The 19,516-nt window shown below is 43.1% G+C and overlaps 1 protein-coding gene across 1 annotated transcript in view; it reads right to left on the reverse strand.

Annotated features, from left to right (window-relative positions):
- Positions 1-2,147: 2,147 nt before the first annotated feature.
- The window catches only part of LOC142010701 (coiled-coil domain-containing protein 162-like), a 40,575-nt gene continuing 23,206 nt past the window's right edge, over positions 2,148-19,516 (reverse strand). The window contains exons 9-13 of the mRNA XM_074989122.1: positions 14,929-15,138; positions 7,294-7,412; positions 4,853-4,909; positions 3,271-3,345; positions 2,148-2,747 (exon numbers count right to left, since the gene is read on the reverse strand). Coding sequence (XP_074845223.1) covers positions 4,888-4,909; positions 7,294-7,412; positions 14,929-15,138 — 351 coding nt within the window. The 3' untranslated portion in view covers positions 2,148-2,747; positions 3,271-3,345; positions 4,853-4,887. The remainder of the gene's footprint in view (positions 2,748-3,270; positions 3,346-4,852; positions 4,910-7,293; positions 7,413-14,928; positions 15,139-19,516) is intronic.

Here is a 19,516-nt window from a genome sequence, read left to right on the forward strand (position 1 = left end):
GAAAAGGGTTTGGGGAAAAGAGCTACCTTGCCTTAATTATTAAATTCTTTGTTTTTTAGCAATTGCTAGTTTCTGAGACTTAGGAAATTTAGGATCTTGGTTCTATGGATATCAATTTTTAGCTAGCTGTAATTTTGTAATGCAGAGTTATTGCAGAACTGTAGGCTTAGTTTTGTTCTAGGAGGGTGTAAGTTTTTGTGTAGCAGCCCATATGCTTGCCTTACTAACTTAACTACCATAAGTTGCTGATTAAAAATCACATCTAGGACTTGGTTTTGTCAGGCAATTCAGAATGAGTTGCTAGACAAAAGCTTGGGCTGCCTCAGGGTCACTTTTGATTGACAGTTTCCTTCCAAAACTAGAGTGCCAGCTGCCTTTGTCTACTAGCATGGGACTTGCAGTAACAGAACTTCTTGCTCCTTTTAGCCTTATGTTTCAAGTTGACAGCAGCTTTCTTAAATTTGTCTCCAGGGAATAATTTTATTTGGTGTTTTAAGCTGTCCCTTAAGTCAGTTCTGAAGCACTGAAGTGTAGTGACCCTTCTCCGCACCCCCCCTCAGCTGCTCATCTGACTTTTATATATTTGCACACATTGGATTCAAGAACATTTATCAAATCTGGTATCTTACAAATGTTCCTAGCAGACATGGCTGTATTGTTTGTATTTTGTCTTCAGTGTAAAATGCAAAACAAATCTAATCACAAACTGACAAATAAAATCATTTATTGAATGATTTTTGGTTAATTTTCTTAATGTAGTTTAAGACAAATAGGGAATATTTTCTAAAGGCTGCAAGTACAGCATACTTTACATGCTAAAGAGCCAGTGTAGCTTGAGGAGTGAAAGGGGAAAATATACCCACTTTAACTGACTTCAAACCCTCACATCACAACCTAACCATTGTGCCCTCTAATTTTTCCATCCACCTGCAGAATAAGTTTATGAACACCAAAAGAAACATGCTTCCAGCTGTGCCCACTCTGCCAGTCAGCTGAGTGTTGCTTGAATCTCTAACTGATGAGCTAGTTTTAGGCACTGTCCCCTGTAAATGTCATCAACTGGTCAATACCTCTAAGCATGTTAGCCATACATTCTTATATGTAAATAAGAACTATGGGTCAGGACCACTATATGCATGTTGCATTCTAGTCCATTTCAGAGTCAGAATCATAAAAATAGTACTTTGAGAGGACTGTACAAGAGCTTGGTGTTAGATCCCTCTGTGGTACTGGGGGTGCAGAGTAGTTTGTAGTCCAGTGACCCTGGCTTCTGTGCTGCTGGTGGGAGTTGTGCCTTCAGAGTGGGGCATGGGAGGCAGTTGGTCAGAAGCCCTGCTCAGGAAGAACAGGGCCCTTGGGCAACAGCTGTCACTCTGGCCACCCACTTCTGAAGGTGCAGCACTGAAAAGGGTGGTGTGGTATGGAGTTGCCATATCACCATTATTTCTGTGCATCTGGTGGCAGGGTGCTGCCTTTAGAGCTTGGCACATGGCCTGGCCAGTAGGCAGCCAGAGTGGTTGCTGTCTCAAAAGACAGCACTGAAGTAGAGGTGAGGCTACGGGGAAGGCACTGTAGATAATTCTCAATATAGGAATTGCTGGGAAGAGGATTGGAGAGATGGAAAAATGCCACAAACTGGAATTCTGGTCACCAAGTTAAATTCCTTTAAATTAGAAAAGGTGCAGAGGACAAGCAGCATGGAAAAGATTTCAAATGGGGAAAGATTAAAGATGCTGTCCTAGGGAAGCCTACAAAACCCCTGGAGGAAATACTTTCATATAGCCTGTGCAATAAAATGTAACTAAGCTCACAGAGGATAAGTCTACTAATGGCTGTCAGCCAAGATTGCCAGGGATGCAACCCTAGGTGCTAGATCTGACAGCCAACTGGACAATAGGATAATCACTTCATAAATTGCCCTGGTCTAGTCATTCCTTTTGAAGCACAGAAGGGTGGGCTGGAGGAACAGTTAGTCTGACCAAGGTTTAACTGTTGCTCTTCACTTCCCCAGGAGGTACCTACTATAATGTGTAACGAATCCTAAATGTGTTTAAAAAAAAAACATTCTGCAATACATTTGTAAGAATAATTCAATATAATTGCTTTGATTTCAAGTACCATACAGAAGCGGCGGGGGGGGGGGGAAATCAAACTGCTCAGCACTTCCTAAATCCATGAAAGTTGTTATAAATATTGGTAACCAAGATCAAATACCTAAAAGGTTTTAAGGAGGGAGTAAACAATGTCTAAACTGCAGTACGGGAGGTTGCAAATATGCACCATCTGTATAACATAAAAAGCATTTCCTTTCATACCAGTGGAGGATTGCCAAGCTTTGTCTACAGTTCCAGCACTTAGCTTCTTCACTAACAGGACAGCTTCTCCCACTGGCATGGGTCATCTACACTGTAGAACATAGTATAACTGCACTGCTCAGGGGTTGTGGGAAATCCACAACCTTGAGTAAAATATACTGCTTTAAAGTCAGTGTAGACCAGGGGCCAATCAGAGCACAAATTGCTTTGTTCATCAGTTTGGCTTTGCAGAAATCTAATTATCCTGCTCCACCTTAACCAGATCAGTTAGAACGTAGTGGTCTGAACACCATGTGATTTAATCAAAAATACATTTCAGTTCACTTTTGGGTGAGCGTGTGTTCTTTCAACTCCATGAGGATGGGAGATAAAGCGTTCGGCCAGGTCTGGTAAGAGAGCATCTACCGCTCTGTTCCTCCATCTGCTGAGCACCTACAAATTTAAATGAATGGACTGTAATGAATTGCTGTCAACCATAGGGAAGAGCATAAGCTGTAATTACACCAAGCAAAAGTAAGTTTATCTTGGTCAGTTCCCCATCCCAGCAAATGCTACAAGCCTATATTTCTCTTCTACTAGTTCCTAGTCTGAAACAAAGGGAGGTGGGTTGCGGAAGGTAGGCTGGCTGGGAAATGGGATGGTTCCTGACAGGTGTCATTGTACAATACCTCTTCTTAGAAAATGCTGACTCTGGCATAGCACCCTCTAGCTCCAGAGGACTTCCCTCACATCCCCTTAAGTCCCTGGAAATCAGCCAACAGTATGTAAATCAGGTGCAACCGGCCTTCAATTATTTCACTCCCCCTAGTGTACTACTTAGTCCAGATTGTTAACAGGAACAATGTCCAGACCTAAAACCTGACTCAACACAATTCATTTTTCACAAACTAATTATCCAATCCACCTTCACTCACAGTTTTTGACTTTTCAGTCTTTCCTGATGATATATTGCTACCTTTGAGATCTGGAGTCCAAGGATTCTGCTTGTAAGACCTGGGCAGAGCGGCTGCTGAGAGCACTATGCCAGAACCTACATTATAAATAATGTGGAGTTGCAGCAGAAGTAGATTTTCACAAAAATACAGTTATGTAAATAGAACATAAAACAACACATTAACACTCTGACAGAACTGTAAGCAACTCACTTTCTTAGTCCTATCCTAGTTGTATGGTGATTCCTGTCTAGTTTCTGGTAAAATGTGCAGAATTAAAAACAGCTGCAATATTCCTGCATAAAGATTTCACTGATGCCTCTGCTCTATACTGGTTAGAGAATGCCTCATTACTGTAGAAGTCATACATATGTTTGACCACCACTGGTCAGATCAGTGAAGCAGCACATATCTAATCCATTCTATGCAAAGTTTTTCTAAAACTCTGTTGTCATTATCCCTTTTAAGTTGCAACAGAATCAAAAATGAAAGATGTTGCTTTAATTTTGAATGTTAGCTTCATTGTTATCCTTCATTAGATCTTCACACAGTCAGAGAAACCCCTAACTGATTGTTGATCCCTTCAGCCACTAAGAAATCTCTGAAGCAGATGCTGAGTTTCTAACTGGCTACTGATACGATCAACTCTGAACTTGGATTGTCTCCACATACAACATGCTTAATATGCTATTAGTAGCCACTGGCTGCTTGCCACATCAACCTTGCCAATGGCTTCGACAGGCACCTAGCTATGTTTCTGTAATCTAATATCACTTCTTTTGCCATGCAGCTATGACCCTGAGTCAGTGTAACTGAAACAGCTCTTCTTCCTCCTTCCCGGATCTCCCTGCAGTGAGGCATTATCCTGAGTGTTGTGGATAGCAATCAGTGTGCCTGCCTCAGCAGGAGATAGAAGACAATGTGAGCTGGCAAGCCAGATTTTCTCAGAAAGCACCGATTGGTAGACAAATTGTTGTGTTGTCCTCATAGATGCTTTAGTCACAACTCAACTGTGTTTACTGTAACCAGCTCAAATGAGGGTGTGAAGGCATAGCTCTGGTTAAAGTTACAGCCTACATACTAATAGCAACTGCTCTTTGTTACCTCTAGATGAATACAAATTTTAGAATGAAGTGCAATTGATATAATTACATTAGGGCCTGGTGTTACAACAAAAGACAATACAGCCTTATTCACACCAGTAACAATCACAGGTTGAACCTCTGTACTCCAGCACCCCTGGGACCTGTCAGGTGCCAAATGAGAGAATTTACCTAACCATAGGAAGTCAATATTGTCTTGCAGTATTACCAACACTTCCACAGCTTACTGGGCTCTTAGATGACATTTCGGGGTAAATTACAGCTAAAAACCAGCACAGAGCACCGCGCACCAGGACTGGTGGCTGTAAACAAACGTTATGGGACTGTGGGAAACTTGGCCACACCCATGATGAGTGGTTGTCTAGCTACCTAAAATCCTGCTGGATTATGAATTTTGCCAGATGCGTGCTGGACTAGAGAGGTTCAACCTGTATAAACCTTTCTGCCCATTCAGTACTATTTCTGACACTGAAGTGAGGGTTATTCTGTATTGGTGTATTACCTGACAAAGGACTTCTTATGAAGCTAGACATCCAATTAGTGGACAACTTCTTCATACCTTTTTAAAGAAACAAATTACAATACCCATAATTCAGTTACACAAGTAACACAAAAATCACAAAGGAAAAAGCTAGAAAACTGCATGTCCTTGTAGTATTTGGGGATTAGCAAGATCAAAATGTCTATTTTGAAGCAGGCTCCATTTTAAACAAAGGGTTTTCCATGTTCTCTAGACAAGTTCTCTGGCTATGCAGCATGTTGAATAATGGGCGCTCCCTGCAGGCCAAACTTTGAAGTGTCCAAGTTGATTTTCACGTTTCATCCCAGGTGTTTGATTTACCCATATAGAGCTATCTCTGCCTGGTTCAGAATTTACCCAGTCTTAACTGCCATTTGGTTTTTCACATTGCATTTTTCATCTTTGCTAATGCTGGAAAGACAGTTTTATAGTCTTTTTAACACTGCATGTGAATTTCAGTGTTTTTGAAAGGTGCCTCACTGATACTACTGGAAACTGGGGGTGGGGGATGGGGCGGTGTTAATTACTCACAGAACAATGTAGCATGGGCAGCAACAGCACAAGCTTCCCCATCCTACCCTTAGTTTCAGTCCTGGTCTAGAGGGAACGCCATGAGGAGCTACAGCTCCATGGTAGCCCATTCAGCTTTTGCCCTCTTATTACACAATTACTTGTTTCGTGATGCCAGTAGTAGTGACATTGGATGAAGTGAGCATCTGAGCATCTGTCCAATAGGGACTGGTGACTTGAGCATCTCTCTTCAGGCAGGACAATGAGAAAGCTATCCTCAAAGCTTCCATTGACTACTGACCTGGGCACTTCCATCAACCTAGAGGTGAAATGCCTTATATGCCTCAGCAGTTTTAATGGCATCCTTACAATTCTGTGAGGATGTAAGGATGCGAAACTAAAGAAAGTATCAGGGATATTTTATATTGCAGTGAATTTGCAGGACTAAACTTGCTGCCAGATCAGAATCTTCTGCTGTCTCTGAAATGCTAGACATTGCTTCTTCTAAAAGTCAGTGGCTTGAGAAATCTTCACTTCCCTTAGCATCTCTTAATCCTTCAGTGGAAGCACAAATAGGAAAGGAAAAACCCACTATAAGATGCAAATCAACCCTGCAACTACCCAACATACAGGGGGAAGAAACAGCAGGGAACACCCCTCCACACCAACTCTCTGAGCTAGAAATGTTTTCAAGATGGGGCATGAAACTATAAAAAGGAGACAAACTCCCCAAGGCATCCCTCTCTCCCTGCCCCTCACATTCACTGCACCTGACAAGACAAAGTAAGCAGCCATTAGACTCTGGGGCAGGAGTCCTGACCTGAAAGTTTGGCCTGTGATTTTCTGAAGCAAGTGAAAAAACAGACTTTGCTTTGAATGTAATACAGTTTGTTAAGTTAGCTGCCATTAAGCATTTTAGCTGTATTTTTCTTGTAAACTTTTCTGACTTTTATGCCTCATTACTTGCACTCACTTAAAATCTCTGTCATTTACTAAACGTGTTTTACTGTTTTACCTTGTCGAATGTGTTTAAGTCAAAATGTCTGGGTAATTCCATTTGGGGTAACAAGCTGCATGCGTATTACTGCCTTACAGGAACACAATATATTTGTATTGCCCATGAGAGGGCTGGCCAGTACAGGACATAATGTTTCTGGGGGAAAATCTGGGATTGGGAGTGTGTTGACATCATCCCCTGTGGAACTCTTTATGGCCATTTAGGGTGAGGCTTAATGGTTAAGCAATCAACATCTCTACTTTGAATTAAACAGGAGTGATAAAAAACAGCTGGAAAGGAGGGGGGAAAAAAAGCTTTGTTACAGCTACAAAAGCCTTGTCTTTTCAGTGAAGAACTGAGAAATTGCCAAACTTCTAGTCTGCAAAAGAGATTTCCAGTAAAAACAGGGAAGTTTAGGTTGGATATTTGGAGAAACTTCCTGTCAGAGTGATTGAGCACTGGAATAAATTGCCTAGGGAGGTTGTGGAATCTCCATCATTGGAGATTTTTAAGAGCAAGTTAGGCAAACACCTGTCAGGGATGGTCAAGATGGTGTTTAGTACTGCCATGAATGCAGGGGACTAGACTTGATGACCTCCTGGGGTCACTTCCAGTTCTGTGAGTCTATGAACAGCAGTATATATTCCAAATATTACTAAGATTTTTAAAAACAAGCAAGCAAGCAAAAAACAAAAAGCAACAAACAAAAAATCTCAAAACCATCCTCCAAGCCATCTTCATACATGAAAAGAAAAAAAGCCCAGGGGGCTGGAGTGTGAGAGAAACCATCTACTTCTGCAGATGAGAACTGGTGAGCCTGCTCCATTAGGCAATCCAGATAATGGCACAATACTCAAGCCATACAATCAAGATGCAAAATCTCCTGGCCTTGTTTAGATGCCCCACATTCCCTTACCTGTGAGTGCTTCTCTGGTACATTACAGCTTCCAAGTCATAAATCTGACTCTGCAGTTCATCTACTTGCTGGAAGGCATCTAGTTTTAAATTATGTTCTTGGATCAGTTGGCTTCTTATCTGAGGAGGATGGCAATACACATTAAGAGGATTCAAGTACAAAAATTAAAAAACTGACAGGCTTCATTCAAAGCAAAGTCACAGCCACAAGCTACAGAGGAGGAGAACCAGATGTCTTCTGCATCAGAGGTGGTCAGAGTTCAGTTGTGAATGAAGTAATTCCTAGCTAAAATGTTAGCAAATGTGTCTGGGATCCTTCTGGAGGAGAGTGATTTAACTGGTATAAACTATCATTATTTATACACTATATTTCTTAGAGTGCGTCTGTCTGTGCTATGATTGTTCAAGATCTCCACTTAAACCATTAGAGCTATGACCACAAAATTTGGTATGCAGCTTCCTCTTACCCTAACTTAAATCAAGGTTAGGGTTTTGTCGTGCCTGGAAAATGGGAAATGCCTGAAATCCCAGGATTTCCCAGAACATGGAAGGAGAAGGGCATCAACAGGAGGATTGATATACTCCAAGCTCACCTCTGGGGTCAGTGGGCACAGAGAACAACGATACTGCAGAGTGACCACTGGGGGCAGCCACAGCAGGAAGAGAGTGGTCACATGGAGACAGGGTTCTCCACCCTGCCAGGATTGGTAAGTGCCCAAACCCCCTGCTGCTCGCCCACAGTGCTGTGCAGGGGGAGCGCTGATGCCCTTTTGCAAGTGCCCACACAATCTGCCCACTCCCAAGTCGCTGTAGACATGAACCTTGGTCCTGCCTACCCCGAGTTCATGCTGCGGCCCAGTGCCTGTCTCCCTCCAACTGCTCTCCCTGGGGCCAGGGAAAACAGCCCCAGCCTCCTGACTGCCACTGAGCCAGGGCTGCAGAAGAGAGCTGCAGCCCTGTCCCCCCAACTCCCACTGTGTTGGGCCAAGGCTAACAGTCATCCCCGGCCCCCCTGCCCCCGGGTCACTGTTGTACGAGGGCCAGGGAAAAGAGCCACAGGCAAGGCACACACATGCACCCGCCATTCGTGCCAGGGCTTGATAAAACAACCACCACTCCAGCCCCTCCTTCCCCCCGCCACTCTTGCTGGAGCCAAGAAAAGTGTCACATCTTGGGCCCTGTTCCCTCCACCAACAAGGAGTGTGGAAAGGCACCTTCGCCTCCTGCCACTTCCCCTGAGCTATGACTGGGCTGCAGAAGCTGGTCCAGCCCAGTCCTCCCCCTCCTCCTGGTGATGCTGGGGCTGGGCAGCACAGCCTGCCCCTCCATGGACCAGCTCCACCTTTGCTGCTGTTGCCGTCCCTGCTAGGTCTCAGAAACCTCCCAACCCTCTGCGTTGCGATGCGACGCCACCCCACCCCACCCCTGTCGTGACTCCCCCCCCCACTGAACCTCTGCCATCAGCCCACACCCGCTGCCCACACTCCACTACCTTCCACCCACTGCCCTGAACCCCCCCCAGAAAACTCTTACTGCAATGTCTGCACCCCACCTTCTGCCCTCACCCTCTCCCACACACTGAACCCTCTGCCCTCACCCCTTTACCTCCCACCTTGTGCCCTCAAAGCAGCACCCTCCCGCCCCGACCTGACCCCCAGAACTCTCCCAGCCCTCTGCTCTTACTTCCAGGCCACCCACTCACTAGCATCAGCCCTCCCACATCCTAACACTCAGCTACCCCACTATCCTAGCAAAAGACAGATTCAAATGTTGTCTGCCAACTAGCTCTATGTAATCTTTGATACACTCTCATTAATGCAAACTTCTTTTTCCTTCATTTTGCACAAATGCAATCATTTGCATAAGCCCTCTTCTTTGTCCTTTTATTTTTCAAACAGGAAACAAAAAATCCTTATTTCACTTAAATACCCAAGCGACGCCAGCTCAATTTTCTAGTAACTGTTTAATAAAAGCTGCATTTTCTCACATTTTAAGAAAGGACATTAGAAAATCTGGGACCTTTTCCCCCCTCAGTTCTCTGGCCTAACCCAGCAGCCCATGCCCCACCTCATGACCAATCACTTCCATATTCAGTGCCACTCTAAATGACAGACAGGTGCAGACAACAGCAAGTTGTCTTCCCCTCAGCTACTCCCTGGGCTGCATGCTTGGTCTTCTCAGTGTCCTCAGTCTCTGGCAGAACAAGGAGCAAGGAATGTGACCCAACAATCGAATCAGCTGTTGCTGAACTAAGACAATCGCTTAGTTCTACACACTATAATGGTTGTAATATTTATGCTTTCATACCTACATAGTTCTTCTTAGGAGCTAACAGCAGTGACCACAGGGGAGCACTAAAAATTCTGACGCTCTAATGGCTTTGTTTAGCCAATACCACATTATGTTCTCAAATGCCAAATCAACTACTGATGCTTCCGGATTACAAGTATTTTGTAAGCACAGAACAAAATGACACACAGCTGACTGTGTCCCAGGCAGACTGCAAAGAGCAATGCAAGGATCTCTCAAAAGCTGGGTGAGGGGGCAACAAAATGGCAGATGAAATCCAGTGCTGATAAATGCAAAGTGATGTACCTTGGAAAACATAATCCCATATATACACACAAAGTGATGGGGTCTAAATCAGCAGTTACCACTCAAGAAAGAGATCTTGGAGTCATTGTGGATAGTTCTCCAAAAACATCCACTCATTGTGCAGTGGCAGTCAAGGTGAACAGAATGTTGGGAATAATTAAGAAAGGGATACATTATATAGAAAATATCTTATTGCCTCTGTATAAAGCCATGGTATGCCCACATCTTGAATGCTGCATGCAGATGTCATCACCCCAACTAAAAAAATACTGGAATTGGAAAAGGCTCAGCAAGAGAAATGAAAATAAGGGGTATGGAGAGATTAATAGAACTTGGAGTTTTCAGCTTGGGAAAGAGATGACCAAGTGGGGATATGATATAAGATGATGACTGGTGTAGAGAAATTAGAAAAGGGAACACTATTTACTCTCTCATAACACAGGAACTAGGGTGATCAAATTAATAAGCAGTAGGTTTAAAAGAAATACAAGCAAGTATTCTTCACACAACTACAGTCAGCCTGTGGAACTCTTTGCCAGAAGATGTTGTGAAGATCATGACTATAAGAGGGTTAAAAAAAGAAATAAAAATTCATGTTGGATAGTCCATCAATGGTTACTAGTCAGGTGAGCAAGGATGGTGTCCCTATTCTCCCTTGGCCAGAAGTTGGAAATGAATGATAGGGGGTGGATTACTTGATGATTATCTGTTCTGTTCATTCCCTCTTGGGCACCTGGCGTTTGCCACTATCATAAGACAAGACATTGGACTACATGGACCTTTGTTCTTACCTGGTACAGCCATTCTCGTGTTATTTGGAGTGGGGATGGGGAACAATGAATTTGTGAGCCTGTGTGCCAGGGCTCAATGCTTTGCTCTTCCAAAAGTGTCTTGGTGTATACGCTCATGATAAAGTCAGTCACAAAGTGCCAGCAGCCTGACAAACTATTCCTGGCAAAATGCTATCTGTCCTCCCAACCCTTCTGAACCATGGGGGCTTTCAACTGCTCAGGGAATTGGTGTCCAATGGGAAAGGAAAGATTGCCACACTTGTGGTTATAATCTTTGCATATTTGCCACAGAACCACCCCCGCCCGCCCCAGCCAGGCTCCCCCATCCCCCTCCTAAGTAAATAAATGCCCTCCCCCAAAACCAGGCTCCCCCCTCCCCAAGAGTCTAGCACCCCCAGCCCCCCATTGTAAATTAATGACAGAGACTCACCAGAGCCACTGGGACCAGAGGAGTGTCCGGGGCTGCTGGAGCTGCCATTTGCTTCTCCCACCAGGGGTGGGGTGCATGCCTGGAGCTGCATTTAAAGGTTCCAAGAGCCACATGCGGCTCCAGAGTCAGAATTGCCTCACCATGGTATCCTATTTGCCACATGTGGCGGGTGGTGAATGTAGTGGACACCGCCGGGTTAGGGTCTTAGAGAGACAACACTTTGGCCAGGTTTACAGGAAAGGCAGGGAACTAAGAACAAGGAAGTTTCACCCTGTATATCGTATGACTGCAAACAAAAGGATGGAAAGCGATACGGTATGCTCGTAGATACTACAGAGTAAGTAAAATCTAATCAAATGGTCTTCAAACATTTTCCTTGTGCAACTCACTTTGTAAGAGACACAAAGTGCCACTCATTGACACACCTACAATCCTGAGAACCCAGTCCAAGGGCTGGACACTGGAAATTGTACACAGTGAAATTAGCTTCTAAACTGGTTCAGTTAAATTTGTGCCAGACATTTTTACAGACATGGTCTTAAATCGGTCTAATAAAGGAGGCCATTCTTAAGCAATTAAATCAAGCTAAGTCAGTATCCCATTTCAGACCATCCACAGAACGTGGTGGCACTGATTTAGTTAAATTGATGCAATCTGTGTGTGTAAACTGGGCTCATCTCTGCCTGTCCCAAAATGTTTCATTCAGTGGACCATCAAAAAGGGTTCCTTGAACTACAGTTTGAGAACCACTGGTAATGGATGTAGCACTGAAACAGGAATGTGTGCCTCTTAATCACATCAAATAGAAAGTAGATAAAACAAAGGAATAATAAAATTGTTACATGCCAGCTATGTATGCTGCCTGCAGAGATTATATACAATCTGTGTTTCAGTATCAAAGCCTTGACAATTAGCATAACTGCTAGACACACATAAATGCTAGACACAAAAGGCATTTGACAGTGTAGATCAGAAAGTGACTTAGGTGGTGTTGGAGTCATACGGAGTGGATAGCAGACTGATACGGTTGTTGAAGGATATCAATGACAATGCAGAGGCAGCGGTGAGAACGTGGGGAATTGGGAAATTGGTTTAAAACAAGTAGAGGTACGAGACAAGGAGATCCAATATCGCCAAGTATCTTCATTGCACATCTGGAGAGAGCGATGGACAAGATCAAGGAAGAGGTAGAAGGGATATCTGTGCATAGGAAAAGAATTAACAACTTGAGGTTTGCAGATGATATACTTGTCATTGAGGAAGATGAGGAGAAACTAGTGAAAACAGTGCAGGTGCTGAACAAAGAAGGGAAGGGGTACAGACTGATTATGAACATCGATAAAACAAAAACAATGGTATTTGGAGATAAGAAGATAGGAAGAAAGATCAGTGTAGATGGTACTGAACTAGAAAATACAGAGAAGGACACATATCTGGGGAGCAACATAACGTATGATCTAGACTGTAAGAAGTAAATAGCGACTAGAATAGCGAAAGCAAGAGAGTTTGAAGGTGATGGATAAGATCCGGAAAAGCAAAGCAATTAGCTTAGGAACAAAGCTGAGCATCTTGAAAACGTGTGTGTTCAATAGCATGTCATACAGATGTGAGACACGGGTGATAAAAGATTCAAAAAGAAGAATATTGGCGTTCTAAAGGAGTTGTTATAGAAAGATTCTGAGAATAGGATGGATGCAGAAGGTCACCAATGAGGAATTATACAGAAAGATACATCCCAAAGAGAGCCTGCTGCAGAAGGTTATAAAACAGAAGCTACACCTATTTGGGCATATTTGCAGAATGAACGACGAATGAAAAATCAAGACCCTAGTATTCGGCATAATGGACGGCTCGAATATGAGAGGCAGACCCCACAGAGAATGGATAGATGATATAGTAGATTGGTGTGGAGCTAGTTTACAGAAACTAAGCCACTACGCACTGGACAGGGAAAGATGGAAGGAAATAGTGAGAGAGGCAACAGACATCAACCATGAGCCCACGGTTATTGATGATGATGATGGACACACTTTTATATTTCTTTTTACTGTAGTAAAAATTTGGAGTGGAGATAAAAAATGACCTACGTATGTCAATGACTACAGTGTTTCATTTCCAGTTGTCTCTCTTACCTTGAGTCAATGATTTTGCCCTAACTGCAACAAGCCATTTCTTTGTTATTACACCTTATAATGGCATTAAGATATAAAGACAAAAAGTCATGTGTCTGTTTTATACTAAACAGCTGTTTTACCTTTGTTTTGTTTGTCAAGGCACTCTTCAATCTGCTTCATACTTCAGTAAATCTCCTAGAAGTATCTAGAGTATCCAGAACTGTTTAAACACAAAACATACAATTAGATAGGGTTAGTAAAATCTGAATAAAAAAATAACCAAGTAGGATTTGCCAAACTTTTATTGTAAGTGAGGGAATCGTGCTATTGGGAACGACTGGCCATTCTATTACTTATACTAAATATAGCACTGCGTCTTTGATTCCACCCAATGGGAACATTTAAACATTGATAACTTTACGAACAAGAAAAGTAAGTTGGTGGAACTGCTGGAATGGATTTCCTCATTTACACTTCATGTGGCAGTGCAGCAGAAGAAGAAAAAGTCTTACTATAACTTTGGCTAACTAGCAGGCACTCCTCAGCTCCTCCTTCCATTCAGTCACAACTTCCCAACCTTTAATCTGCCAGTGTGTGATGGAAGCAACCACAACATTGCAAAAAAGGCTGAAATCTGATACACCTGTGTTCTGTTACACATTATAATATGTCAGCTGTGGTATCATTTTTAAAGATGTTTTTCCACTCATTAAACCAATTATTTAAAAGAAAACTGGGGGGGCAGGAACCACAAATGTACAAAATACCAGCAGGATTTTTACTCCACCACCTTCGGTCTTCAGATTCCTCAGCACAGAGCAAAAGAAGTGCATGTTACCCTCTCTGTAAGCTGGCAGCTAGTGAGGGATGTGACACACATTTGTCAATGGGTTACATGACTACTTGCTAAGTAATAGCAGAATGATGGAGATGAGCGTTCCTGGGTCCCACTCCCAGTTCTGGGAAGGGAGTATCATCTAGTGATTAGAACAGGGTTAACACACTTGGGCATATTATGAATGAATGGAGAAGATTTAGCTTTGCCATTTTAACCACCTGGGTTCTAGCCAGTGTTCCATCTAATTTTTACTATCCATGGATGGAATAAATGTTGTTACGTGCACCAAGGCATGTGCAGATACGCACCACCAATAGAAACAAAGGCTGCCTGCTGCGGGCACTCTGCTAATCAAGTGGGTGGTATCTGAATCTCTCTTGGGTGGTCGTCCAAGCGCTCAGCTTACGGGGAGTACTGGTTCTATCCCCAGCTCTGCCAGAAGTGCCCTTGTACAACCTCCGTTAGCTTATTTGTAAAATGGGGAGAGTACTTGCCTGTGAGGACAGTTATTCCAATCCACACTCAATAATAGGGGTTGTGAAGTACACACACAAGAACCTATGGAAGAGATGATCATAGACCCTCTCTGGTCTCCAACCCAGTGCACTTTTCCATAGAGACAAAGGCCATTCCATGTTGACGGGTGTCTATCTCTTTTGAATGTCTTCTAGCTTGGCAGGCCTACAGAAGGAGGCGGCAATGGCTTCTGAAATGCAGCGTATACTGGGAAGTTCATGACACTGCAGAGGGATGCAGTCAGTAGTGATCAAGAAATATATGCAAGTCCTAGTACATTTATCAAGGAACACTACCTTCCTTAGCAACATGGTTTACGTTGACGTGTCGGAAGGTGTAACTATGCGCTTACCTGCCTCATGTCTTTTTTCATCTGTTTTTGCTGAAGCTGCACTATTTTAGAAGATTTCTCTGCATCTTCAGTCAGACACTGCAGCCTCTGCTCCTTCTGCCCAATCTCTTCCAGCATCTTCTCCATGTTCACTGCCTTCATCACATCCAGTTGGTGCCTGCTCCGGGCTTCTTGAATCATCTTATGTTCTACTTCCTGTAGCAAGTGTTTCTGTAACATGGAATTACCAATACATTAGGCAACAGAACTTGAAAAAAATAATTCCTTTCTAATGTAAAACACAATCAAACAAAAAATCCCCCACAATCATGCAGAAGTGTAAAAATAAACCAACCCCCAAACTTCCTGGAATCAGAAAAAAACAAAATAGAGCAGTAGCCCAATTTTTTTCTCTTTGCACTTCATCTTTAAACAATGGCTGAAAAAGAACTAACTCCCTGCTCTGCTATAGTTAGTGATATGGACTGAAGACATTTATGGAAAACATAAGATGCAGAATTAGGCCCATACTCAGAATCCAAATTTCAGGGCTTGGCAGGAAAAAAGGTAGTATATTCATATTTACAGAATTTTCCATATTTTTTAATATGTAATCTTTTAAGATGAGTCTGTTACAACATTGGATTCTGACGAAACCCAATAAATGATGTCTGAATTTTAGCATATAGGTAACATTTAAAAGAGATATTAGACCCAGTGCTACAAACCATGCATATCAGCCAAGACTCCCATTCAGAGGCTCTGGGACTGGGTCTACTGACTGTAAATATACAGTAAGATCACATGTTGAGATAAGGTGAGGAGCAGTGTACTTGGCACCGGCAAAATGCATCAGATGGGAATGACTTGTTAAATACTCCACCTGCCCCATGCAGACACTGCTTTTGCACTCCAAAAGATTAGGTCGGGGTCAGCAACCTGCAGCTCCAGAGCCACATGTGGCTCTTTGAGGAGTCACTTGCGGCTCCAAGGGCTGACTCCTCTGTGGCTACAGACACTGGAATTAGCCTTACCATATGTCAGGCTAACTCTGTCCAGCCAGGTTTTTACAAAATTAGAAAATGTGCAGGATTTTGCTCAGCTCCTGCAAACTCTTTCCTGCAGCCCCAGAATTCCTACCCTCCCCACTGACACACTTGTGTTTGCCTCCACCCAAGTTACAACTGCTCCAGCTAGTCGGCAGGGAGCAAAGTCAGAAACAGGGCAGAAAGGAGTGGATCTGTGCTAGGAGATAGTAGGAGAGCTCCCCCCTCCCTTTTTGTTTAGAGAAATAAGCTCTGTGGGGGTGGGTTCAGGCTAGGAGTTCAGCCCCCGCAGCCTGTTTGCAGCCAACTAGCCCACCCAGGCATTGCCACTCACTGGCAAGGTACGCGCTCCTCTTGTGGGGGCGGGTTCAGGCTGGGATCATGGCCCAGCAGGCAGAGTGCTTGCAGCCCAGCTGTGAATGGAGCCAGGTGAGGACTGGGGAGAAGCAGCTCCTAGGGAGGCTGCATTGCTGCAGTTACCACATAGAGCTGCCCTGGCCTGATTGCTGTACAGTTACTGTCAAGGTTTTGAACACTGTGTTCAAATCAATTAATACTGAGATTTTCCCTGGCTATGGACCCAGGGAAGCAGGAAGGAAGAAAAAAAGTGTTCAGCTTAGATGGCAAAAGGGTGCTCACATTCACTGTGGGCTATTGGATTCTCTTCCTTCTCCTTCCCTAGGTCTGTGAGGATCAAAGGCTCAGGGTCTGCCACCAGTGATAGGCTTTCAGCTTCCCTTCATGCTCTGAGCTGTAGGTCCCAGAAACTAGGATGCTTCAAGAGCAAGTTTGCCATAGGCTGCTAGTGGGCATCAACCTGATAAGTTTTGGTTCATTCTTCCCATGTGAGATGGGAATTATTAAACCTATTTCACAGATGGAGCAACTAAGGCTGAGAGAAAGCCAGGCCTCACAAGGACTGCAAACCTGTGTCCGAAAAAGGGGCCCTGCCTAACTATTTTGCTGCCAGTGTGTTTTGAAAGCCACTCTCAGTCTTGATGTGCCATTTATTAACTTCTACTTAAGTTGAACCAAGGAAGTGCTGGAAAAAGAATTAATCTCCAGATGCCTCAGCTTCTGCTCTAAGCATTAGGCGGGGGGCATGAAATTTCATAATGGGGGCACAGAGCAATCAGCCTCCCCCCTGCAGCCTCTGCCAGTTCCCCTCCTCACACCCGCCATTGCCAAGGGAGCATGGAACATAACTTATAGGAAACTGACACTCGTCTCCAGGGCATTAGACAAGCTGAGGGAGGGGCCCTGCTAACTGCAGGGACAAAAAGTGAGGCCCAACATAAAAGTTTGCTGACCCCTCCTATACTGTATGCTCCTAAACTGACTCCCTTTGGGTTGCCAATTAATTTCTGGTACTATCTGCCACTAGATAGGACTGAACCTAGATATTTACAGGGGTCGCATTACAATTACTGAGTGTGCACTGCTCTTAAAACAGGCATTACAAAAAGTATGGTTTGATGTTATTTATTAAGGACTGTCTCCTATTCACGTGCATTGTGGCTCTTGAAGTGTTGATTTTGTAACTGAATTTGAAAAAATGGCTCTTCTCCCTATTTTAGTTGAAGACCCCTGTGTTAGGTACACATTAATGTAGTCCTGTCACCAGCAGGGCTTACCCTAGAGGGCTTTGCAAACCACACCCCTCTAATATGTGTGCAGGCGCACACACACAAATGCAAAATCTTAATTTTGATCTCAGTGATGTGGGGGTTTAGTGATAAAAGACTGTGAGAAGTAGTATTCATAATTGGGAAGTCTTCTGAACACGGCAATAGACATTTTAAGAACAGAATAGACTATTACGATCATCTCATCTGACCACTTGGAATCACAGGCCATAACATTTCACCAAGTTCCTCCTGTATTGAACCCAATAACTTGTGTTTGGCTACATCAGATCTTCTAGAAAGACATACAGTCTTGATCAGAAAACATCATTAGGTGAAGTAATCACAATGTTGGACTGTTCCACTAGTTAATCACCCTCACTGTTTAAAAAATATAATAGTACTGGATTTCTCATTTCAGTTTGTCTGGTTTCAGCCTCTAGTTCTTGTAAGACTTTGTTAGATTACAGAACTCTTTAGTACCTTTCTGTTTCCTCCCTATGCAGGTACTTAATACATTGTCATCAAGTCACCTCTCTGGAGACTCCACCTTTTTTCAATAAAGGAAGCAGATGGACCTCTTTTAAGTCCATCACGCAAAGCATCTTCTCCAGCCCTTAAATTATTTTTGTGGCTCTATTTTGCACTCTCCTCCACCACCCCAATATTTCCTACATCTTTTTAAAAATGTGAACAAGACAACTGGTTGCAGCTTTCCACTATCGGTGTGACCAACGCCACACAGACAGGTAAACTCACTTCCCTACCTTGCACTTGCTCTTCCCCTCTTTACACATCCACAGCTCACATAAGTCTTTTTCCATAGCATCATACGGGGAGCTCATGCTTATGAGCTCCACTATGAACCCTTCTCCAACTCACTGTTTTTCAGGGTAGAGCCACCCAAGTCTAAGTATTAACTGCACTCTTTGTTTGCAAATGTACAAAACTGCTTTTGACTATTCTGAAATACACTTTGTGTGAATGGGACTCATGTACCTACCAATCCAGACTCATCTCTCTGACTGCCCTGTCTTCATCGTTGTTTACCATTCAGCCTTTGTCTCATCCTTACATTTTAGCAACAATAATTTTATATTTACTTCCAAATCATTGACAAAATATTATTTAGTCCAGGTCCAGCATCAATCATTAGAGAAATCTGCTGGACCCCTCCCCACATTCAATGATAATTCTCCATTGACAGCAACACTTGGAGACCTAACAGACAGTCAGCTCTCAAGTACTGTTTGATATTGTATAATGCTAATTTTTAGTAACAAGTGTGATACTAAGACCACATCTACACTGAAGCCAGAATTAACACTCTGAGATCAATGCCCCAATGGTTGATTTAGTGGGTTTAGTAAAGACCTTCTAAATCAACTTTAGATCCCTCTCCAGTCGACCCTTGTACTTTACATCTGATAAGAAGAGTAAGGTAACTCAATGGAAGAGTTTCTCCTGTCAACCCACTATAATAACTAAACTAAGATTTGTCAAAGTCAGCTATATTATTCATGTAGCTCAAGTTGCATACAAACAACTCCAGCGCTCTATGGCTGATAAATATGTTAAATACAAGGAAAAAAGAAAACCCAAAGTTTATTCCCACATATAACAAGTTTAACTTAGGCTTTGTCTACTAACCTGATGTTAAGGTCGACTTACAACAGTAGTCAAAACATATCCTCAGTCAAACACATTACAATTAATCAACCAAACCTGTAATCTTAATCAGTTTTGTACAAGACCTGTGATCCATAAAATCACATTGACTGATATTAATTGTATGCACAGTAAAGAGTATGCACAGACACATAAAGAGATTGGATATATATACTGTGAGTGGCTGTATGTTGATGTGAAAGGGAATTTGGTATGGAATTGAGGAGTCAGTCTTCAGATTATTTAAAAATGTAACATGAAGATGTGTTA

This window comes from Carettochelys insculpta, chromosome 3 (assembly GCF_033958435.1).
Source record: "Carettochelys insculpta isolate YL-2023 chromosome 3, ASM3395843v1, whole genome shotgun sequence".
NCBI lineage: Eukaryota > Metazoa > Chordata > Testudines > Carettochelyidae > Carettochelys > Carettochelys insculpta.